The following is a 24,981-nucleotide window of genomic DNA, read 5'->3' as shown; positions in this document are numbered from 1 at the left end:
AATAAAATGTAGTGTTTCATCTCCTTGGTTTTTTCCTTGATTACCAGTTGCCCCCACACTTTAAAGCAGAACGACACAGTGAAATATTGATTTATCGCTTTCCTTTCTAGAAAAAGAATAATGAGAGTTATTATATTTTGATAGAAGGAGGTGTTTAAGAACTTGCTTCCATAGTACTTAACATTGTTAATATTGATCAGCAGTATAATCAGAAATACGCGATTTAGAAACTGTTCCAAATCTCCCAATTTTATTGGGAAAAAAATGATTACATGTTTACATTTTTTATTTTATTTGTGATAGAACAAGCCAATTTAATGCTGAACAGATGTATTCTTTTTATTTTTTCCTCTTTTAGGGGTAGTAAATATAATGGGCCTCACGTACTGAACAGTGATCACATCTACACGACACAGTACTGTGCAGTGGTTACTATTCATTTATTTAGTACTTGTATAAACGAAGTACTAAATAAATGCACAGTAACTCAAGTTATTGTGCAGTAGTGCCGGCAAACACCTTTTTGTGACACTACTCTGCAGTAGCTTAATACTACTCCTCAGTAGTGTCACATCATGTTTTTTGCTACGTGGCACTACTGTGCAGTAGTATCAGGTTATTTTACAGTCAGCCACTAAGATAGAGGCATCTATTGTATTTCAAGTCATGCCTAAGCTCAAAATTCAACCCTTGGAATTTTTATTGCAATATTGTTATTCTTTTGAATTTTAGGATACACATAGAGGGCTTTTTATTCAGCAACTTAGACCTACTCAAAACCCACAGCCAAGAATAAAACTTAAGCTGTTTGGACACTCTGGATCTGGGAAAACTACTCTTGTGGAATCTCTCAAGTGTGGTCTAATAAGGAGCTTTTTTAGAAGACGTAGGCCAAGGCTTTCCTCGACTAACTCGACCAGATTCCCACCATCACCTTTGTCTACCAAACCATCAGGTATTGTTTAAGGCTTCGGATTTTGTAGCATTTCAACATTTTATCTTAATGGAATTTTATCTAGATTTTATGCTTATAACTCTAAATGAAGCGGTGTTAACTTGAACCATAAAAATATAGAATGAATATGCCTGTACAGAAAACCAAAGCAGGAGAATTTTGAATTGATAGTGTAAGATCAATTATGAATCTGAAGTGTAAGATTAACAAAAAAGGACTTCTCTGTCTTACATTATGTGAGGTTTGTGGTGATCAGATGAGGTACCTGACAACCAATCACAAGTACTCTTGGATTTGTTTGTAAGTAAGTAGTGGTGTTAAATCTCAGCATCCCAGACAATTTTCCAGTTAGGCAAAATGCAGTCACTTGCCTTACTTTTACATTTAGATGGTACTGTGTGCTTCCTATCCTAAACAGTGCACTCTTTCTCAAAAGCACCTGTATTCGGGTAGGAAGTGATAAGAAACCATTTGCAAAAATAGTGTCCTGTAACTGCATGTGATAAAGAAAAATCATTTTTACCCTTCATATCCCAGAAGAAATTTTATAGTGTTAAGAATAACCTCTACCCATTACATGAGCCAGAGGTTCTGGGATCAGATACCTGATATTGTTCGTATTAAACTGAATGGCAAGACATTCAGAACAAAACCAAGATGAGGCTTAGATGCATATATGACCTTATGCATTTGTCACCTAAAAATTGGTCACCTAAATACACATACACTTCCAGATGCATCTACATTATATGGATAAAATTAGCTTATTGCTGAAGTGAAGGTTTCAAAGCAGTATAGGGCAGATAACATATAACTTCTACAAAGTGATTTCCAAGGTGGACTGTAGGACCAAAACTCAAACGAGCGCTTTTAAGTTGAATTCAAAGAACTTCATTTGACATGGGACCAAACACTTCTGTCCAAAAGAGAACTACTTGTGCTTTTGATTTAAGCATGTGCTTAAGTTTTTTGTTGGATTGGGTCCAGCGTGTTCATCAGGATTAAGCCCTGAAATCCATATTTTGGTGTGTAAGTAGCCTAATTTTTATAGTGTGGTTGAGCATCTACAGCTCCTGTTGACTACAGTAGGAGCTTGTTTAACTCTGAAAATTAAGCTCTAAGTTCTGAAGTTTAAGAGCAAATCAGTAGTATGAATGCTTCCTACATCCTTCAAACTGAAATTTCTTGTGTTTATCCTAAGTTGAAAAAGTGGTTGAGAACAAACAAGGAGATGATGAAGACTGAAATGTGAAACCCTGCCCAGGGCCAAGATTGTACAGGTCCAAGTTGACCTAAGGAATTTCGTTTCTGACTCATGCCAGTGTTTGATCTAAAAAGACCTTCAGTAGTCTTTCCAGGGATGGCCCTAAAGAGTAAATATGGCTGCTCTCTCTCAAACAAATGAGATATGACCCAGCAGCTGCAAAGTCATGTTCATCTGCCCTCAAGTCGCTCTTTCTTTCACTCTCAAAAGAAAGAGTTCAAAGAAGTTTGGCATTTTACATGTGCAATAATAGTCATAAAAGTCATAAAACTGAAATTTATGGTTCTTACAGCAGCTGCAACTCATATTAGGCAAATGTATATTTGACCCCTTTAAAGCAGGAATCGACAACCTTTTTTGCCATTGTAGGCTGCTGCTTGCAACCCAGGCCTGCCGCCAGCTTTCTCCTCCACCCCTTACAGCCTCCACAGAGATCAGCAGAGGCTGTAGAGAAGTAGGCACTAGGACCCTGGAGATGCCACCTCTGCTGCCATGGCTGGAGCATGCTGTAATTTCCTGTGCTGCTGAGAGCCAGATGCAGTCTCTTTACAGGCAGAACCAGTCTGTGGGCTGTGGGTTGCCAATCCCTGCCTTATAGGAATATATATTACGGCACAGCATAAAATAAAAAAATCCTCAAGCTTTCAGTAACTGAAGACCAGGTCTATAAATTTCCTGATTAGAAAGAATCCGGGTTTTCCATTCAGAATGGAAAAATTGGGTAAAATGTGGATTTCCTCTTTTTAAAAAGAGAGACCCAAATTTTCTCCTTTTTAAAGGAGAAAAATGTGGGTTAAGGAGGGTTTCCCCTTGCAGGCTGGCAAAGTTCCAGCCTGAAAGGGGCTGGGGGGAGCAGGAGAAGGGTAGTCAAGCAGGGTTTGCCATGTGCATGTATGCATGCACAGGGCCACCAGGCAGCCTGGAGAGCAGCTCCCACAGGTAAGTCGGAGGGGAAAAGGGAACAGAGGGAAGGAGTTGGGTGGAATGGGAATGGAGGCCTCTGTAGGGATGGAGGAAACTGGGCAGGACTGGGGATGCTGCCCAGCCAGGGCAGTGGATGGGGCTTGGGGCCCGGGGCTGGAAAGCATGGCCACAGGGCCCCGGCAGGGAGCAGGATGGGGTGGGGGGAACTGGCTCCCCACTGCTGCGCTCACTCCCAGGCTGAGCACATGCCCTCCAGAGTTGTGAATGGGGGGCAGGTACAGGCTGTCTGCTCTAGGCTCAGCCTGCCCGCCCTGCTGCCCTCCCCGCCAGGGCCTCTGCAGTCCAGCAGGCAGGACCTGGCACGGCAGCGCAGAGCAGGGCCAGGAGGGGAAGTTCGGTGCCACTGCTGCAAGCCCCATACTGCCATGGCAAGGCTTCCCCTGCCTGCCCAGCAGCAGCAGGAGGCAAAACCCCACACTGCCACCTCCACTGTTGCGGGGAGGGTCACAGGGTGCCTCTCCATGGCAGCACAGGACTCCTGGTGGCGGTACGGAGCTTCTCCACCCAGCCTCACTCTGCCCTGCTGCACTGGGTCCCATCCACTGGGCCATAGAGGCCCCAAAGGGAGGGTAGCAGGTTGGGGAGCCCAAGCCTGCAGTGGGCAGCCCTCACTTGCCCACCTCACAGGCTCCTCCGACTGTGCTGCCCATGGAGGAGGGGGAGCTGGGCTCCACTCCCCACCGGGGCCGCAGCAGCCACCTTCTCCCATGGGTGGCAGCTGGGGCTTAGATGCTGCTGCTGGGGGCAGGGGTCTGCGGACCTAGGTCCTTGGCCCCATAGCCTTGGCCTTTGGGGGCCCCTTCAGCAGGGCTCGGGTGGCAGGGGGCTGTGGATGGGGAGTGAGGGGCACCAGCATGTCTGAAGGGCTGTGGTTTGGGAGTGAGGGGCAAATGGCATGGGGAGGGCACCAGCATATCAGGGCTGCTCAGCACCATAAAGTATTGAGTGGGGACAACTGGACCTGTGTCCTGGTGAGTGAAGGGGTCAGGGGGAGCTCTGATTTTTTCCATCATAAGAAAACCCAAAATCAAACACCAAAATGTATAGGTATTTAGAATATATTTTACTGTTGTGATTGAGGCACTGGTAGGCTTCCAAACTGCTTTAAAATTGTAAATGTAAATATTGTGTTCAACTGATACCTGTGTGTGTGTGTGTGTGTGTGTGTGTGTGTGTGTGTTTCATTTTAATTGCGAATTTTGGAGGTTTTAATCAGAGAATTTATGATTATTAAACAGAGAAAACCAGGATCCCTGCTAATTAGGTGCATCAAATCTAAATCCATAATATTAAAATGAAAGTATGATAGCCCAATATATGCTCTTTCTTTGTAGCACTTTAGTGTTTGCTTTAAACTTTTAAATGAAGAGCATTCTGTACAATGTAAAATAAAATAAAACCCGATACCACTGCTTGCTTTAGGTACGACAAATAACCTGAACAGATGGATATTTTAAGCTATTATAATTCATACATTGCATAACGTTTTGTGGCTAACTTGGTTTATGTAGTTCAGAAGTTTTGATTTATCAAGTGTTTAACGTATATCAATATAAAGATCTAACTAATATAGTAGAAGGGCAAATGTAGAGGGCGATTTATATTGCTGACGTGTTTGTTTTTTTTAATGGTTTGCATAACCCAGCCCTCCATATAATACAGAAGGAATTCTTTCCTTTCTCCACTAGATGGGGCTCACTGTTAATTACGTTTTCCTTCCCCTTTCAGTTTATCTGCTAGCCACTGTGAGATGCAGTTATCAGAATAAGGTTATGCTGGTTTAGTTTATCAGTTGAATAGCTATACATGTGTACAACATGTATGCACTGATTATATATTTATATGCATATCCTATAAAGTTGTAGCATCTTTGTTCCAGTTGAAGGAGAGCTTTTGTCACTAGACAAGCCTCGACAATTGAACACTTTCGTTCCATAATTGCATTTTTCTTGGTCCAATATTTCCACTGCACCTGTATTTCTTTGAAGTGTTAACAATCTACATGCCAGCCCTGGTATTTTGCTGTTTCTCTACTCAGAATAATCATGTGTATGGTATCTCTGGTTAATGTAAAAAATGAGAAGTATTTGCCCATCCCATGGATACTCTTGAAACTGAGCAAACTGGAAATTGTCCAATAGTTTCTTGTGTGGGGAGACGTGGAAGTGTTCTCTCTTCACATGTAGGGTAATATCAGCAGAGAGAAAATGAGGAAAAACTCAGGTGAATTATGTTTTTTTCATTTTTTTTTCTTGCTATTTTTCTTCCTCTCTCCTTCTGTATCTCTTGTGTGCATGCATTCTTTCTTTTGCTCTCTTCCTTCAGCTCTCTCATCCCCTTTTAAGGCCTTTTATGTCTAATGAGACAACTCAGAACCATTTTGCCAAAGTGCTGAATTGGTCCCAGAGACAGGTATTTTCTGGTTGCCAGGAGCTCCTTTTTAAATCTTAAGGAAGCGAATTCCACATAGCTACTGGTGTCCTGGGTGCCTCTGGTAGGAGAATAAATAGTAATAATAATGATGAGGATGATAACAAAAATTTCATGCCCAGCACATTCATTTTGGAATCATCTGGTTGTAAACTCTTCATGCCTGGTAATCTCCTTTTTTTTTCTTTTCTTTCATGGCCCAGTTTCAGTGAGCATCACAAATCTTTATCCTGGTTGTGAAAATGTTAGTGTGAGAAGTCGGAGCATGATGTTTGAGCCAGGCCTCACCAAGGGGATGTTAGAAGCATTTGTTTCACCATCTCACCACTCGCACTGCTCAGCAGATGACCAGTCTACCAAGGCTATCGATGTTCAAAATGCCTACTTGAATGGTAATTAATGTACTGCATTATCATGATTAATTCTATGTGACATCATAGTATCGTTTTTAAATATTATAATTGACGTTACACTGAACATGTCTAGTAGCTCCACATACTTCATTTTTTAAGTTACATACATTTTTTTATAGATTATTTTTTATTATATTAAACTATAGTAAACTTGTATAAACCCCATGCAATTAAATTGAATACATCAGAAGCATAAGATGAGTGAATGAGCATGTGTCTCTTGGGCTTTTTTTTCTTTAAGGTGTGGTGGGCTTTAGACTGAAACACAGGACAAAAATTTTGTTTTGGACCAGAAATTGTTATGTGCATGCCATCATAGCCATGCCAAATGCCTTATGAATGAGTAGTCACTGGACTTGACCAAAAGAGTTTATAGCTGAACTTTTCATCTTTTTGCCCTATAGTAGATGGTACAATCCTCTCAAATAAAACTCTGAATAAAGGTAATATTTTAATTCCCATATCAGTTCTTTCAAGGCTGTGTGGGGAATAACCAACCTTTTTTCTTTGAGACGAGAGTATACTTATAAACCTAGCATGTACACAAGCATATTTTTGAGATATCGTTGCCTTGTACCCTGAGAAACCAATACAAAGTCAACATTTGGTTTTGTTCCAAAATAATGCTCCCTTTTAGCACAATCATTTTAACAGGATTGGATATCAGACATCTCCCTTTGCACATGTCTTGGCATAACTGAAAACTGCACATCTGAGTGAATTCTGAATAGTTGTTCTTGTTAACATGTCCCAACTGTATTGTTTGAATAGGCAAACCCCTCTGAAAATGAGAAGTGACAATTCTGTTGAAAAATTTCACTGCACAATTAAGGCTTCTAGTTTTTTTAATCAAAATTTGCTAACTAAAAATAATACAAGTGGGTATGCCTTCAGCTTCAGTGAGGAAGACTAGGGGTGACTCAATGTGAGAGAATGTAAGAAACTAACAGACAGTAGAAACAGATGTCAGGAAAACAGTGCAACAGTACCTGTGTTGTTTAAAATGCTCGTATACAAACAACTGTGATTCTCAAAGCCTACTCTATCTGCCTCTTAGGAATACAATATCAATAGTTTCACTTTTATATAAACCAAAAAGGATTGTTTTCTGAATAACCTTTTTAGTGTTTTTGATGCTCACTGTTATACATCAGAAAAAAGGTAATCTGAGAAATGTTCAATTTTATTTCTAGAGGTGAGAGAAGAAACAGGAGGCTGTGTTTCTCCAGTTCTTTACTGCTAGATTTTGTTGCCTGAGAGGTTTAATATCTATCACTTCGGTAGAAGGCCAGGACCAATTTAATTTGTAGTGCACAGGATTTATGACATTTACATATGGCTACCTCCTGTCAGTCCTGGAAAAGGATTTTCTCCTGGTGTAAACCGAAGAGTCAGTGCTTGAGCTTCTCTAAAACCCCTTCAGTTTTCTTGTTTCCCTTTACTGCACAATTTTTCTCCCCTACCAGTCCCAGCATTCAGAGAGAGAATGTGTCCCATATAGCCCATATGACATCGCCAACATCTGTCTGCCATTGTGGATGAAGGGTTTATATCTGGTGGTTTACCTATTTTATATCTGTCCTTTTTTTTATAGGAGTTGGTGATTTCAGCGTGTGGGAATTCTCTGGGAACCCTGTATATTTCTGCTGTTATGATTATTTTGCTGCAAATGATCCTACTGCAATTCACATAGTGCTTTTCAGTCTTGAGGAACCTTATGAAATCCAGCTAAACCAAATGACCTTTTGGCTCAGTTTCCTGAAATCGCTAGTTCCAGTTGAGGAGCCCATAGGTATGTTACGCTCTGTGTTTATACACGTTCAGTGGGGGAAAGAAAAAACTTGATACTTGATTCCTCTGTAAAATCTACACAGTGAGTCCTGTCCTGTCTTTGTTCATCTGTATCATATTACATTCAACTTTTAAATACAATTCTCCTGCTAAGGTAGTAGGCCACTGCAGAACAGAGAGCCTTACTACGGCTTTATACACTATTTTGACCCACTGAAGTTACCCTGGCACTTCAGTAACATGGTTTTCTGATTTCTCTCTAGCAGCTTAGCTTGGATCTTTCTTGTCGAGTCAGATATTTGACATGCTCATTAGCTCAGTAGAAGTTCCAGATGCCCTACACCTTTTAAACAAAGTTTGAAAACAACCTTAAATTCTGTTTTTAAATCCAACCCCAACTAAATGAGAATCACATTTTTTAAAGCTCTTTGCATGCTCTGTCCAGACCTGTTTAGCTACAGCTGTGTTTGGGTTTGAAATTTTGTTTTCTCAACTTTTTTGTGTATCAGTGTAAATGGAGTCCAATGCTTTAAGTAAATGTCCCTTGACTACCTGATCAAATGTTGTTTGGTTTCTAAACAGCATCAACTATCTAATGTTTCCATTGCACATGTAGCTTGGAGTGAGTTAGTTGAGATTCATACCAATTGATTTAATCCTCCCTTTATTTTTTTAAATTCACTTATTTTAGGATAACTAATGTAGCTTTTATTGCAATGAAGCATACATTCACAGGCCCTTACTGTTTAGAAAACACAACCCTCACAGATCTGTCTTGACTTTATCAGCCAGAACTGTCATAGGTCGCTAGAGCTACATGGGGAAGAACACCTGTTAAATAATAAAGCTACTGTGGAATCATCAGGCAAGGGATATCAAAGTGTCCATTCCAAGTTAAAATATCTACATTCTTTCTACCAGGAAATATTCTTATTCACAAAACAAATGCCAGCCGTCATTGGTTTTGCTTCCTCCACTTCAGGCATCTAAGGGGCTGTTCATTTCCATTTAGGGTTAAAACAAGGCTAATTATTATAAGAAACAATATATATATATTATACCAATATAATTATTATAAGAAACAATATACAAGAAGTTCAGACAGTAAAAGTTCAAGAATTTGCAGAAAATATAATATTGAAGCCCAGTTCCCTCAACCTCTCCTCATAAGTCATGTGCCCCAGCCCCCTAACAATTTTCATTGCTCTCCACTGGACTCTCTTCAATTTGTCCACATCCTTTTTGTAGTGGGGGGCCCACAACTGGACACAGTACTCTAGATGAGGCCTCATCAGTGATGGGTAGAGGGAAATAATCACTCCCCTTGATCTGCTGGCCACATTGCTACTAATGCAACCCAGTATGCTGTTAGCCTTCTAGGCAACAAGGGCACACTGTTGACTTGTATTCAGCTTATTGTCCACTGTAATCCCTCCAGTCCTTTTCTGAAGAGCTGCTGCTTAGCCAGTCCGCCTTCAGCCTGTACTGGTGCATGGGATCGGTCCAGTCCTTCAGTTTGTCTAGATCACTCTGGATCCTAGCCTTGCCCTCCAGCAGATGTTACCTGTAGACTTTCTGAGGGTGAACTCCATCCCATCTTCCAGATTGTTGATGAAGAAAGATATTGAACAAAACCAGCCCCAGGACCAGCCCCTGGGGCGCTCCACTTGATATTGGCTGCCAACAAGACATCAAGCCATTGTTTACTACCCTTCCAGCCTGACAGTCCAGCCAGTTTTCTATCCACCTTACAGTCCATTCATCCAGCCCATACTTCCTTAGCTTGCATGTGAGAATGTTGTTGGAGACCGTATCAAAAGCCTTACTAAAGTCAAGGTATATCACATCCACTGCTCTCCCCACATCTACAAAGCCAGTTATTTTGTCATAGAAGGCAATTGGGTTGATCAGGCATGACTTCCCATTGGTGAGTCATTGTGACTGTTGTTAATCACCTTCTTCTCCGAGTGCTTAAAAATGGATTGCTTGAGGACCTGCCTCATGATTTTTCCAGGGACTGAAGTGAGGCTGACCAGTCTGGAGTTCCCTGGATCCCCCTTCCCTTTCTTAAAGATGAGCACTATATTTGCCCTTGTCCAGTTGTCAGGGACCTCTCCCAATCACCCAGAGTTTTCAAAGATAGTGCCCAGCAGCTCTGCAGCCATATCAGCCAACTCCCTTAACATCCTCAGATCCATTGCATCTGGGCCATGGAATTACACATGTCCAGATTCTCTAAACTATCCCTAACCTGTTCTTTCACTGCTGTAGCCTGCTCACCTTCTCCCCAAATTGTGCTGCTAGGTGCAGTAGTCTGGAAGTTGACCTTGCCCATGAAGACTGAGGTAAAAAAGCATTGAGTACTTCAGTCTTTTTCGCATTATCTGTCATTAGATTGCCTTCCCCATTCAGTAAGGGACCCACATTTTCCCTTATCTTCCTTTGCTGACATATTTATAAAAACCCTTCTCGTTACCCTTCGCATCCCTTACTAGCTGTAATTCCAATTGCACTTTGGCCTTCCTGATTTTATCCCTGCATGACCAAGGGAATACTCTTCTACTCCTCAGTTGTTTGTCCAAGCTTCCACTTCTTGTAAGCTTCCATTTTATGTTTTAGCTCACTAAAGAGTTCCCTGCGAAGCCAATCTGGCATTCTGCCATGCTTGCTAGTCTTCCTGCACTTCAGGATGGTTCATTCCTTCACCCTCAGTAAAGTTTCTTTAAAATACAACCAGCTCTCCTGGACTCCCTTACCCCACAGACTGGCCTCCCAGGGGATCCTGCCCATTAGTTCCCTGAGTGGGTAGAAGTCTGCCTTTCTAAAGTCCAAGGTGTTTGTTTTGTTGTTCTCCATCCTTCCGTTCCTCAAGATCCTGAGCTCAATCATCTCATGGTCACTGCTGCCTAAGTTGCCATCTACTAGCACATTCCCCACCTATTCTTTCCTGTTTGTGAGCAGCAGGTCAAGACGAGCACAGCCCCTTATTGGCCTCTCCAGCACTTGCACCTGGAAGTTGTCCCCAACACTCTCCAAAAAGTTTCTGGATTGCCTGTGTACTGTTGTATTGCCCTCCCAGTAGATGTCAAGGTAATTGAAGTCCCCCTATGAGAACCAGGGCCCATTATTGGGAAACTTTTGCTAGCAGTTTGAAAAAAGCCTCATCTACCACATCCTCCTGTTCTGGTGGTCTATAGCAGGCACCCACCACATCACCCTTGTGGCTTTCCCCTCTGACCTTAACCAAGAGACATTCAACAGGCCTATCTCCATTTTTGTACTGGAGCTATGAGCAGTCATAGAGCTCTTTTATATAAAGAATGACTCTTCCTCCTCTTCTCCTCTGCCTGTCCTTCCTGAACAGTTTGTACCCATTCATAACAGTACTCCAGTCACGCGAGCTATCCCACAAAGTCTGTGGTATTCCAATCGCATCACATGTGCCACTGACTTCCAATTCTTCCTGCTTGTTTCCCAGGCTCACAGACGCATGAAGTAATTAGCCAATTGCCCTGCTTTCTCAGAAAGAATGAGAATTCTTCCCCCATTGCCCCCTCTTGCTTGTGCTTCCTCCAGGTCACCTGCCTCCCCACTTACCTCAGGGCTTTGATCTCCATCCCCTGGTGAACCTAGTTTAAAGCCTTCCTCCTTAGGTTAGCAAGCCTATCTGCAAAGATGTTCTTCCCTCTCTTTGTCAGGTGGATCCCATCTCTTCCTAGCAATCCTTGGAACAACATCTCAAGGTCGAACTTTGCTGGCAACACCAAAACCCTGCTGGCAACACCATCTTCCTAGCCATCCATTGATATGCAGGATACATCTGCTCCTGCCTGGGCCCCTTCCCTTGACAGGAAGGATTGAAGGGAACACCACCTGAGCCCCTGTCCCCTTCACCCTTGCACTCAGAGTCCTGTAGTCACTTTTAATCTGCTCTGGGTTGCCCTGGCAGTATTATGTGGGCTGCCCATGTGAATGAGCAGCATGGGATAGTAGTCAGAGGGTCAGATAGGTCTTGGTAATCCTTCCATGACATCTTGGATCCAAGGCCCAGGCAAACAGCAGACCTCTCAAGACAGTAGGTCAGACCAGCAGATGGATGCCTCTGTCCCCCACAGAAGGGAGTCTCCAACTACCACCACCTGTCACTTCCTCTTGGTGGTAGTGGTCTTGATCTTCCCAACCTTGATCCCAACAGAAAGTGCTTCTCCTCCTCTATTGCTAGGGCTCCATATCTGTTCTCCAGACAAACTGTCACAGGGATGCAAAGGTCACAGGCTTACAGTTTCCACCTTTCATGAGAGTCCATATCCTCTTTCTTCTCTAGCAGTGCCTCTGGCAGTCATTCTTCTGCAGTCCTAGAGCTCTTCTCCAGGATTGAATTGTTGAAGTCCTCGTGGCATAAGATGCTTCACAACCTTGCCAACTTCTCCTGTAGCTCTCTTGCCTGTTCCCTGAGAGACACCACCGTAAGGTACCGCTCACATCACTGGCACTCCCCCACCTGGCTGTCATTGGAAGGAACCTACAAACCAGAGTCTCCACAGAACCAAACTAGGACCTGGGTGGAAGCCTCATTGGTAAGCGGTCCTGGCAAAATAGATGCCTCAGGTGCAAGCAGAGAACGAGCTGGCAGTGGCAGTGGCTTAGCATTGCAATTGTCCTCCAACCGTTTCTCTGGGTTTCTTAACCCACTGACTCTCTGCCCCTCTTTCCAAGTAGACCTTTCCTAGCAAACTCCCCTGTAAGCTGGCCTGTTCTCTGCTCCTTGGTCTTGAAATGTTCCCTTTCTCCTGCTAACTTGCTTCCTCTCACCAAGCTTAGTGAAGGAAGGCGAGAGAATTTCAAACTCCCTAGCGAACCCCCCTTGCTCTGGACTCTAGTCAAGTAAGGGGCTTAAGTATTGGTCTAACTGCTGAGTTTTAGCCACTTATGGGTAGGTTAGTTACTCTTAATCAAAGAAAGAGCTTACCTTTAAAAGATCCCCTTCAAAGAGGGGGGCAGCAGACTGACCTGTTTGCAAATTGCGCTGTTTGTTTGCTCCCTGGTCGCTCGGAGAGTCATCTTTTATATACCTGTTTGGGCCTAGATTGGCTCCCCCCTTGTTAGGGCTTTTGTCAGAGGTAAGCAGCAATCACCCAGCTAGCAGCAATCCCAGCTGCTCAGAGCACACACCCAAACATACAGCCCATAAAACAAACACTCAGCGAGCTATTCGTACAGCCCTGGCTCACTCACCTTCCCGAGTAGGATCTGGTGCCTGGCTTCTGGTTCCTCTTCCCCTTCCTCCTCTTGTTCCCAGTAAACTCTTTGCAAACTTGAGAGGGTCCATCCTTCTTCCAAAATAATTAGCACTATATGTAAAGAGCTCTCATTGAACTATAACCAATAATTATGCAGCTTATCCATTGCTGAAAATCCTTAGGCTGCAAACAGATGTCCCTGCCCCTTGTTACACCCCAAATGTGTGACAGTTCTTAGTAATAGCTTGTGCCATGTTTTTGTAGTAGGTGACTCTTTTCTCAATAGGTGAGAGCACAAGCAGCTCTGAGTTGACCACACTCTCCAGCCACCCCAGGCAGGTACTCCCAGGACTTCAGAGACCTGATTCTGCAGGATAATGGCCCCGAGTGCCTAGGTGTGACCCAGAGCACTCCAGGACAACCCTGTGCTTTCCCTGCTCTGCACTTGCAGATAGGTGCCACAGGATCACCAGCACTCAAATCTAAGATGAGCTCCCTCTCCCCCACCATGTCAATTGGAGAGAGAAGCATCATCTTGGATTCAAGTAAATTCTCCATTCAGTCCTTCATAAAAACCCAGGAAAAAGCTTGGTAGCTGTATGTTTTTATATATTCCTTTAAAGGTTATAGAATTACAGAATGATAACTTTTAATTTGTAGACATAAAGGACTTTTGTGCATAATGGATCCAGTTTTGTTGATCTTATTCAGTCTTCACTGGATTATTAACTTTCCACTGAAGTTGATTAAAGTTAAACCAGAGTAAGGATGGAGTGAAACTGTAGTGGACCTGGTGACTTGTAAATTTGGCAGATTTGTTTTTTGTGTCCCCCCCCCCCAGAAATATAGTTGAGAACAGGCTGTTTAAATGTGTGTTCTGTACTGTCACTTCATTCATATGCCATTTGTATCTTTCTCTTTCTCATTTTTTTTCATGGTTTCCCAGGCTTTCCTACTTAACTCTCACCTAAATTGAGAGTTCATTGTTTGTGTAAGTACTGTACAGTAGCATTCATACTACTGTATGAATGTTGTAGATTGTCTGTGTTTTGTTTATAAGATGTTTCTGTGGTACTGAAGACCATCCAAAATATTATCAGGGACCCATGCAAGAACCTACTGTTATTAACTTAAATGTTTTTTTTTCCTAACCAGTTTTACAGTATGTAGTTAATAGATGATACATAGATGGTCTTATTTAGTAACAATAATTTATCCTGATTTAAAAAAAAAAAGTGAAACATTATAGCAATTCTAACATTATTCATAATTGGGCAAGCATTCATCTAGGCTATCTAATGGACTGTAAGCAAGATCATATCAACCCTAAGTTAACACAGAAGCATGACGGGTTGCTTGTGAAGTTGGCCAATGCATTTTCACAAGCAACTAATATGTCAGTAGCATAAAATTCATCTCTGCTCCAATGGTACAATAAGAGTACACTGTCTGTGACATCTCTTCATTCTGGGTGTGTATTTTTCTTTCTCATGTAGCATACGGTGGGAAGCTGAAAAATCCATTGCGTGTTGTTCTGGTGGCCACCCATGCTGACATTGTGAACCTTCCACGCCCTGTTGGAGGAGAGTTTGGCTATGACAAAGATATGTCATTATTGAAAGAAATCAGAAATAGGTGAGAAAAGGAGACTGTAGTTTTTTTAAGTTTTAAATACAATATCTGGATGAGAAATAGTAAGGCTTGCTGTCAAATTAAGAGGTATTGTTGGAATTAATATTAAGTGGTACACACGTAAATAAAACTCATGCTTTAGAGCTGTTCTATATTGTAACTGATCTAGATATTTTCAGTGTAAGAGTGAAACACTTGGTGCTCAAAATGAGCAAGTCGCCTTTTCTCAGTAACTTTTACACTGCTGAGATTAGAACATGCCCCAAACACCAGTACTAACAGATTGGATTATACATTAGTTCCGTAGTATTATAACAGCATCAGAAAAATAGATGACTGTTCAGTGCAGTTGTACTGCATGGAAATGATGGAATGAGTTAACAGCAGAATTTTAGTCTTTACCTTAAATTGTAGTCAAGATGCACAATAATTTTTTTAAAGTATTGATTGTGTGGATTTTATATATTCTAAAGGGTTCTGTGGCAATATGGATGATATGAGCCTAGAGTGTGAAAGAAGAGAATCAGTGTATTTGGAAAGGTCTACTGACATCCATTGTGAATTCTTGGAGAGAATGAAAAGGCAGCATTTAACTGTTTTCCCAAATTAGACCCCAGCAGATGTTACACTTGAGACACGATTAGTCTGTTGTTCATGTACAGGCAACCCCTGCTTAATGCTGTTTCACTTAGCGCTATTTCACTATATCAGTCATTTTAAAGGGATACTTGATTCCACTTAGCGCTCAGCAAGTGTCGTTATAACACTCTGTCACCATCTCGGGTCATCAAAAACTTTTGGTTTCGCTTAACACTCGTTTTGCTTAATGCTCTTTTTTTTTTCAGGAAACAAGAGCACTAAGTGGGGGTTGCCTGTTTTAAATAGTAATCCAGCCATACATTCAGGCAATTAATGGTGTCACAAAAAGGAAGCCAGCCCCCAAAATAATACACTTTTTTGGGATCATGGATTATATCTCATCGCAACTTTTAAATGAATGTCTGTCAATGGCCTTTGTCTTAGAAAGTAAAATAAACAACATTCACAATAAGTTCATAAGGGAATACTTTCTTGCAAGCCACACGTTACACTTCTATTCTAACATTTAGCACAATGTCCTGCTCTACTGAAATAAGCAGTGATTGGGTACCGGGGTACAACTCTTGGAGTTGCAACCAATAAATATATCTCATTGCTATGCTTGCAAAAAGGGAAAAGAAATGTTAGCAAATATTAAAAGGTGTGAGGGTAATGGAAAAAGTTGCCTGTATTAAACCAACATCCAAACTATTTTAAATAAAAACTACCAAGCGGGATGACCTCATATTTATAACAAAATGTATATTTGCCATTACCTGCAATTCCTTTGTTCTGATCCAAGTACCTCTTATCTCAGGAACACCATTTTTCCTAGGGTTTTTTGTTTTGTTTTTAAGTGAGTGATATCTGCTCTTAGCAATTCTATTTACCTTGAATAAAATACAAATAATTAGTAACTTCTCTCCTTTTAATAATTCTCCTTTCATAATAACCAGACTTTAATTTTTTGCACTTTCTGTTAATTTTATTTTTATGATTCCCTTAAGCTAAAGAGAAAAGAAAAAAAGTTAATTATTTTGAATAAAACATCTGGATAAGTAAATTTTAAAGTTTGGTTTAGGACTATAAATTAATAAATGAATGTATCGGCTGTTTCTTAGGTTTGGAAATGATCTTCAAATTTCAGACAAGTTATTTGTTTTGGATGCTGGAGCATCTGGCTCTAAAGATATGAAGCTTCTGCGAAATCATCTGCAAGAGTTAAGAAGCCAAGTCATTTCTGTAAGTAATGTGCTAATGTCAAAGAGGCCAGCTGCATTTGGAACTCCAATTTGAGGATATGTTGGGAAGTTTTTCTGCAACAGGACTCTCGGGGGCGCCTATACACATGCAGCGAGGCTGCTCCAATGTGCTGTAATTACAGCGAGTCAGAGCAGACGTGATTGATTAATTAATTAATTCTGCTGGAGCATGGTAATTTTGTGGCAGAGAGCGTGATAAAGACTCCAGCGTCTCATGTATTAGCTCCCTGCACTGAAAAATGGTGGCAGCGGCACTTTAAAGTTCATTTGACAAGCTTTAGTTTAAAGCACCCCCACCACCATTTTTCAGCATGGAGGCACTGATACACAAGATACTCTGGATACTTTCATTAAAGTGGCTCTTGGTCCATACATCATGGAGGTCTGGGTTTTTGAAGGGAAGAGCATTCCCTGATGGCTGTTCACAGACACATTTCAGTTGCTAGTGAACTTGCAGACCCTTCTATATTCAAAAGATCATTATCATATCAAATAAGGCTCAAAGTTTGTCTGCCTATCCCAATCATGCAGTTCATCCAATAAAAGATATTACCCACAAAAAATCTTTCCTTGCAAGTATGGAAATGATTCCCATTATTTTACATTTGAAACGCCTTTTCTACTTTTTCTTTTAAAGATGCAACCTAACCATCAGTGTATTATCAGTGATATATTAATTCATTTGAACCAGGAAGTCTTATCTAGCACTGCCCAAAGTGAGAAAAATGCCAAAAGTAAAAGAAATGGAAACAGGAAGAAGTAAAACCTCTTCATTTCTTATAGTCAAAGATGGCAATTGTAAGTTAGGAAGAAGATTGTGTTTCTTAAATATTTGACAATACTTCTGTTTAGACGTGCTTTTCTCACTTATGTGGCTTTAAAAGGTACAATGCCTTAATTCTGCATTGAGTCTCACAGCACCTTGGTGTATATCATTCCCCAAAAAAGTTCTTTAACCTTTGAGTTGTTTTGATGGACACTTGATTAACTACAAGTTTCTAATATACATTTCAGCAGTACTTCAGTGCCACTTTGTCTTGCTGATACCTGTAAGGTTTCCAGTTAACATCAAGAGCAGTTTCAAAACTGCTTTATCCCAGAAATGACAACCTACCGCTTTGCAGAGAGAATTCTGCTGAAGAATTTTCATTCTGGCAAACACCAGTTCCCCTGAGCAGCTGTCAACTCTTGTGGGAGTTTTTTAACATAGTCAGGTCTCAGGAGGTGGGACTTGTTACCACAGTGTCAATTAGCCTTGCTAACAGCAGCTTTAACAGGCATGATGATGAGAGGAGGGTTCTGACACCAGAGCCTTGTAACATTTGCTACATTAAGATTCCCACTGGCATTAGCATCTGTTCACTTCCACCAAAGGAATTCTTTGTAAATTTTCCCAGTGTAAATATGAACTCTTGGCTCCTGCTATTACTAGTCTGTGTTCCACTCTAGTAAGATGTAAATTGTCTCAGATGAGGATTAATAACTTTCACTGATTTAAATATTATATTATTTGTAATATCACAGCTAGATGTTATGCGTAATATCACATACAAGGCAATTGTAGTGGGCAAGATATTCCTTAAGAAAAGTTTGTAGCCTGAATTAAGGTCCATAAAGCATACATATATAACAAGAAGCAGTTCATTTTGTAGCACTCCTAAACAGTACTGGACTCTTTCAGGGCTCCCTTTGGAGTGCTTCTGCCATTTTTAGAGTACTGGAGGGGGCCTGCAGAATGCATTTACTGTGCAGGGAAGTAATGCGTGCATCGTTGCATGCCAGGGCAATACTATTGCTTGGTTGGAGATAAATTAATTGGTAATGTGTCAATGTTTCTAGGTGCATGTTCTAAAATAAGTTACTTTCAAGTTGGAGCAAGGTAAAATAATCAAGGTTCTGTGGACCTATGGCAAATTGACTGAAGTTTTGTCTGGGACTTTATTTTCCAGCAGCAATATTCCCTAAGTTCTGTAGGAATTGTGCAGTGTCTCTGTGGACATTTCAAAAGGAGGCTTCATCTGACTAAAATAGGTCTGTCAAACAATTTAAAAATTTGATCGGAATTAGTTGCAAGATTTAAAAAATAGTTGCAATGAATTGCAATTTTAATTGCACAGCTAAAAAATCGAAATTATGCACAGAAAAAAACAAAGTTATGCAAAATTATGTAGGTACATTGTATGGTTAGGAGGTGGGGGGTGGAATTTGTGAAGGTGTCAGGTGCTGTGGGTGCATGTGTAGGTTTTGGAGCCTGGGGGAGGTTCCCACACACCCTGGCAGGATGTGGGGTGCTGTGGGTCAGGAGTGAGGGGCAGCAGCAGGGCTGGGGGTGGGCTGTGGTTTGGGAGTGACAGAGATGTGCGCGCGCACACAGACAGAGGTGCACACACATGGACACACACGCGCGCGCGCGCACACACACACACTGCCCGGCAGGTAAGTCTGTGGGAGGGAAGAGGGGGGGGCACATTGAGGCCCCCATGGTGAGGGAGGGAGTGGGGCAGAGGCTGGGGTGAATGGGGCCCCAGGGCCAGGGTGTGGGTCATGGGACAGAGCTGCGGGTGGTTCGTCCAGGGGCACAGGGGGCCTCCTGCCGTTCCATGCACGCTGGGGGAGACATAGGGGGTGCCTAGGGGCAGCAGTGATGGCAGCAGAGTGGAGCCTGGGGACGGGCTCCAAAACCACGTACACAATTAATGTGTTAAAAAAATGAATTCAAACAGTGATTAATGCATTAATCGCGAATGACAGCCCTAGAATAAAATATGCTGACTGCATTACAAGTTCGTTGTCCCTTTGGTGCTTGTCTTGGTATTAAATTTCCTGTTTTATGCTACCCTCAATCATTCAGCTTTGTGTGCTGTAGATTTTTGTATACAGATACACAGTTGCACTGTAGAAGTTGTCATGGCAGAAGCTGCTGGGGCTTTTAGCAGCAGAGAAGTGGGGTGGAGGGTTGCAGCTTAATGAAACTAGCTAGATGTTTCTGTTAAAATGATCAAGAAGGAAATGTTGATCATTTTAAATTGTTTTGGTTTTCAAGTAAACCCCCAAATGAATGGAAGCAATTGATACCACTCACTCAAAGACATTATTTAAGCTTATCAAGAGATTTAGTTAGAGCATGTGCTCCCAGGTATACTGGGCTCACATTGTAAGACTTGTCTTTTTATTTGTGATGATGACCAGAAAGTTGTTCTTAAACTGTCTTGCAAAATTGAAATGTCCATCTCTCCAGGAAACAAAGAACTGGAGGGGTCTTTGATCCATCACAGTCAGACCCTGCATTCTGTTCCTGTGAAGTTTGCAGGATGTTCACAGCAGCACTTTCTGAAAAATATAATCCATGTGTTTAACAGCACATCAGAAGTAGGTCCCTAAATTGATGTTTTCTATGCTTTTGTTAGATGTGTCCACCTATGACTCACCTGTGTGAAAAAATAATCTCCACCCTTCCTTCTTGGAGAAAAATGAATGGGCCCAACCAGTTGATGTCATTGCAACAGTTTGTATACGATGTGCAGGATCAGCTTAACCCACTAGCCAGCGAAGAAGATCTACGGCATATTGCCCAGCAGTTGCACAGTATAGGAGAAGTAAGTGTTTATTCGAACTGCATTTATTTTTGTGATGACCTACTTGCAATTTCTGGAAATTCTGCATGACATCCAGTTAAGCTTTGCCCATTTGGAAGAAGAGCATAGGCTTTGTACCTTTTATTCTGTTTAATTGAAAACAATGAAGAAAATCTGAAATGACTGAAATTGTGAACTCTGGTTTCTGGTATTGGAATGCTGCATGAAAAATGTAACAAACTGCTGCTTAGAGGAATTTTTTAAAAAAAGGAAAGTGTGTGTGTACATAGAGAGAGAGAGAGAGAGCCAGGATGCCTTGTCTTGAAGGCCACAGTGAATTAAACTAAATTTGAATAAAAGTCCATATAACAAGCTGTGTTAGAGTAGATATTCTGATTTGATTTCCCATCCTGCCTTATCCCAACAATATTGTGTAGATATTGCAGTCTGAAAGGTAAGAGTAAAAATGACTGAATAGTCATTGCAGGTTTGTTTAATGCCTAAAATTGTTGGCCTAGCTGTGCTATTTAAAGATTGGAGGTATGAGCAAATCTGACACCTGAATTAACCCCCCCCCCCCCCCCCCCAAAAAAAAAAAAAACAACCTTAGGTAAATTAAGGCAAATTGAGGGGTGCAGGAGAAACTGCAGTTTACTCCAAAATATTTTTGTCTGTCCATAGAAAATTGAAGTGCATTTAAAAAAAGCATTTCTGCTAAAAGAGTATTGGAAAAATCTGTGAACCTTATTCTCCCAGCAAAAGAAAGCAAATCAAGAAGCCAGATCCTGCATAAAGAGTACATGAAGGGAACAAACCGCATTGTTATCTTTCTGCATTTAGTAATTTAATTACGCAATTGCGTCGTCATGCTATGGAAAGAGTAGATCTGCTGTTGCCTTTACTTCATAAGATAATTTGTAACTTTCTTCTTTGCCAACAGATTAACATCATGCAGAGTGAAACTGTCCAAGATGTAGTGCTCTTGGATCCTCGCTGGCTCTGTTCTAATGTCCTCGGAAAAATCCTGTCTGTGGAGAACCCAAAAGCCCTACATCATTACAGAGGTCGATATACAATAGAGGACATCCAGCGCCTTGTATCAGACAGCGGATGTCAGACAGTGGATGTGGAAGAACTGATCCAAATTTTAGATGCCATGGATATCTGTGCAAGAGACCTTTGCAGTGGAACAATGGTGGATATTCCTGCTCTGATCAAGACAGACAATCTTCACAGGTCTTGGACAGACGAAGAGGACGAGGTCATGATTTATGGTGGTGTAAGAATTGTTCCTGTGGAACACCTCACCCCATTCCCTTGTGGAATTTTTCATAAAGTTCAAGTGAATCTTTGTAGGTGGATTCACCAGCAAAGCACAGAGGGAGATGCAGATATCCGTCTGTGGGTAAACGGATCAAAGATTGTGAACCGGGGAGCTGAGCTTTTAGTGTTGCTAGTCAACCATGGTCAGGGCATAGAGGTTCAAGTTAGAGGACTGGAAACAGAGAAGATCAAGTGCTGCCTGCTTCTAGATTCTGTATGCAGCACCATTGATAATTTAATGGCAACAACATTACCCGGCCTTCTGACTGTGAAACATTACCTTAGCCCTCAGCAGCTAAGAGAACATCATGAACCAGTCATGATCTACCAGCCTAGAGACTTTTTTCGGGCACAAAGCCAAAAGGAGACATCACTGACCAACACCATGGGTGGATATAAAGAAAGCTTTAGCAGTATCTTGTGCTTTGGATGTCTTGATGCCTACTCGCAGGGAAATTTAGGCATGGATATTCATGTTTCAGATCTGAATCTTCTTACAAGGAGAAAACTAAGTAGACTTTTGGACCCACCTGATCCCATGGGCAAGGATTGGTGCCTTCTTGCTATGAACCTGGGTCTTCCTGATTTTGTTGCAAAGTACAATGCAAATAATGACTTCCTTCCAAGCCCAGTCCATGCCCTTCTGCAGGAATGGAGCAATGCTCCTGAAAGCATTGTAGGTATCCTGATGTCTAAGCTGAGGGAATTAGGCCGCAGAGATGCAGCAGACTTTTTATTGAAGGCATCGCCTGTATTCAAAATCAGTTTAGATGCTAATGGCCAAGAAGCCTATGCTTCGAGTTGTAACAGTGGGACATCTTATAATTCAATTAGTTCAGTAGTGTCACGGTAAGAACAGAAGTTTTGCATGGACATTATTTCTTTCAAACTGCAGAAAGTATAAAAGTTACAGTATAATAGAGGCTCTCTATATATTAATTTATAAGCTTCTGTGTGAAAGGATTTTTATCCTGCATCAGCACCACCTTTTTATGTGAATAATCTTCCTACTTTTAACTGTGAACTGTTGCTTTTTACTTTAGCTATTAAAAGGCTGGTGTTCTAGTGTTCTACAACTCTTGTTTCGGATATACAATGTGCTGCTGCTTAATACTGCCATTTTAACTTGGAAGGCTAACTTTTGGAAGATGTACTATTAACTGTTTTTTAAAACATTTCAGTTTTCCTAAAAAGAGAAAAAATTGCACATTGATCTAAAATGTGTATTTCTTACTCCCTGTTTCTTCCTTTCACCATGTCCTCTGCTTAACTTTTATATTTGTAGGGTGGGAGGGATGGAAAGCCCAACAACATTTACAGCCAGTTTGCTTGACTTTAACACCATATTTATAAATGAAAAAGTGAGTGCCTTTTGCAGAAGAGGGTGTGGTTGAATTGAATGATCCTGTTGAAATTAAAAGACACTACCTCTGTTTCACTTAAACTGTCTGCATGCTGGTCATTGCAAATGGCACTTGCCTCTGTATTTTTTCTGTGGTTTAAGACATTTGATAATGAGTCATTGTACAAAGAGTTTTCACGTCAATATGGTGGGTATTGATGCATAATACTTAATCAGCTTTGTTTTTAGTTGGACCATGATTTATTTGAAAATCTATTGAAACCTACCCACTGTCACGCTTCATTATTTCAACACATCTCAGGTAAAAGATCACATGAATTGTGGAGTTTTCAAAGACACGTGCAAAATGCTAAATACTGCAGAATAGTATTGTATAGCTATCAATTGTTGTTTGTGCATAGCAAATGGTTTTCTGCTATTAGATCCTTGTTTGCTTATTTCCTCTACTTGAAGATTTTAAAAAAGGAAGCAAAGTTTCTTGCAATGAGAACTTTAAAACTTATGAGGGAACAAGACCCATTCTTCTATTCAGAAAAGCTTGTAAAATTAATGGTGCAATGTGTGTGCGCGTGCATGTGTGCGTGTATATATACTGTATGTATATATATTAATACTATTTTTCCTTAATCTTTTAAGATGTAGTAAAATTTTAAAGGATTTTTTACAAATAAACTGTTGCTTGTTGCATCTTTTTCATTACTTCTTCATTTCTCATCACCTTCACATTTTCTGTCCCACAAAAATAAAGTCACTTTTGTATGTTTGTATGGGGGGGTTGATTTTAGACTTGCAAGTCTTGCTCATCGTGGTATTGAGCTGTTCCTGTAAGTTCTGAATACCTTCCAGTCCACTCCACTCCAGCCCCACTGCAGTAGGAGTGTGGGGCTTGGGACATCTTGCAGTATGATTCTGTAAAATAACTAAAACTCTGTGAGGAAGGGAAAATATTTTTGTTTTTTCACCTGTAGGCTCCATACAATAGATGAAGTATGCTTTTCTTTTTCTTTTAAAAAATAAGCCAGAGGAGTAGAGCGAAACAACTTTTCCTTTTATCTGCACATACAGAGAATAAAATAGAAAATGGTGGGTCTGCCATCAAGAGCAGCATCCCAACATTATTGAGTCTCCTCCAGCTGGCAAATGGGGAACTCTAATAACAATTGATTGGCCTTTATTATAATGGGCATAGTTTTTTTTCTAATTTCACTGTTCATTACTGGATGAGTTGGAGTTCTAGGACTTAGAAACAACCAGCAGTCTTAACAAGAATTTTTTTAATGCATCTTTGCACTATAAAAATTATCCTTATTAAATTCTATATTATAAACAGCTTGAACACCTAATGGTGTATTTACAGAATGGTATTTAATGCAAGTTTCTAAAAGAAGTGGCTAATGGTCACAGTGGTTAGAGGCTTAGGCTTTGCCTATAGATGAAACTCTTTGCTTATAGAGTTTGCCAGTATAGATAGTGTTGTAAACCCCTCAAGTAGGAATCCATCTTATATTAGCAAGAGTACCTTATTCCCTTATATTTCTTTAAATCATTCCTGAAGAGAATGAGCAATACCAGCAAAAGGCTTTTTGGCCAATATAACTGTGCCTACCCCAGTGCTTTTGAAAGCATGGTTGTGACACTTAGGAATGTGCTTTGTTTTCACCCTTTTTGGATCCGTGTACCCCTGACAGCCGGATGCCAAGCAGGGGAGAGGGGTGGCGCGTGGCTACCGCATGTGACCTTCCCCTGCCTTCTGCATCTGGCCAGGCAGGCAGTGCTTGCTCAGCAGCGCAGGATAGTGCGTGGTGGCACTCTGTCCCCACCCACCCACGTGTACCTCCCTAGCTGTGTTAGCAAAACCTTTTAAAAGTACAGCAAACGTTGGACTCTAGGCAAGGCTTTTCAAAACTGCTACTAAGCACAGCCATAATTAATCAAGATAAAAGTACTTTCATGTGAGAGCCATGTGCTTGATGCCTGACTTTCTGCCAGTGGGATGAGTCCCTCAATGAGTCAATGAGGCGCAGCCCTGCCTTAAAACAGTGCATATTTTTTGTTCTCCATTGCCACACCAACAGATTTGAAAATGGATACCCAGAGTTGAGGACCCGCAAGATATATATAACCCTTCCTATTCCCTTCCCTCCCTGTTCCTATTCTCTGGCAGTGATTG

General features: G+C 41.2%; 1 protein-coding gene across 1 annotated transcript in view; it reads left to right on the top strand.

The window, feature by feature from the left end:
- The window catches only part of DAPK1 (death associated protein kinase 1), a 76,826-nt gene extending 53,341 nt beyond the window's left edge, over positions 1 to 23,485 (top strand). The window contains exons 19-25 of the mRNA XM_006018471.3: positions 733 to 955; positions 5,837 to 6,025; positions 7,641 to 7,838; positions 14,574 to 14,712; positions 16,410 to 16,530; positions 19,958 to 20,146; positions 21,066 to 23,485. Coding sequence (XP_006018533.1) covers positions 733 to 955; positions 5,837 to 6,025; positions 7,641 to 7,838; positions 14,574 to 14,712; positions 16,410 to 16,530; positions 19,958 to 20,146; positions 21,066 to 22,301 — 2,295 coding nt within the window. The 3' untranslated portion in view covers positions 22,302 to 23,485. The remainder of the gene's footprint in view (positions 1 to 732; positions 956 to 5,836; positions 6,026 to 7,640; positions 7,839 to 14,573; positions 14,713 to 16,409; positions 16,531 to 19,957; positions 20,147 to 21,065) is intronic.
- The last annotated feature ends 1,496 nt before the right edge of the window (positions 23,486 to 24,981 follow it).

This window comes from Alligator sinensis, unplaced genomic scaffold (assembly GCF_000455745.1).
Source record: "Alligator sinensis unplaced genomic scaffold, ASM45574v1 scaffold240_1, whole genome shotgun sequence".
In the NCBI taxonomy this organism is placed as follows: domain Eukaryota; kingdom Metazoa; phylum Chordata; order Crocodylia; family Alligatoridae; genus Alligator; species Alligator sinensis.
This window is presented reverse-complemented; position numbering and strand designations above follow the sequence as displayed.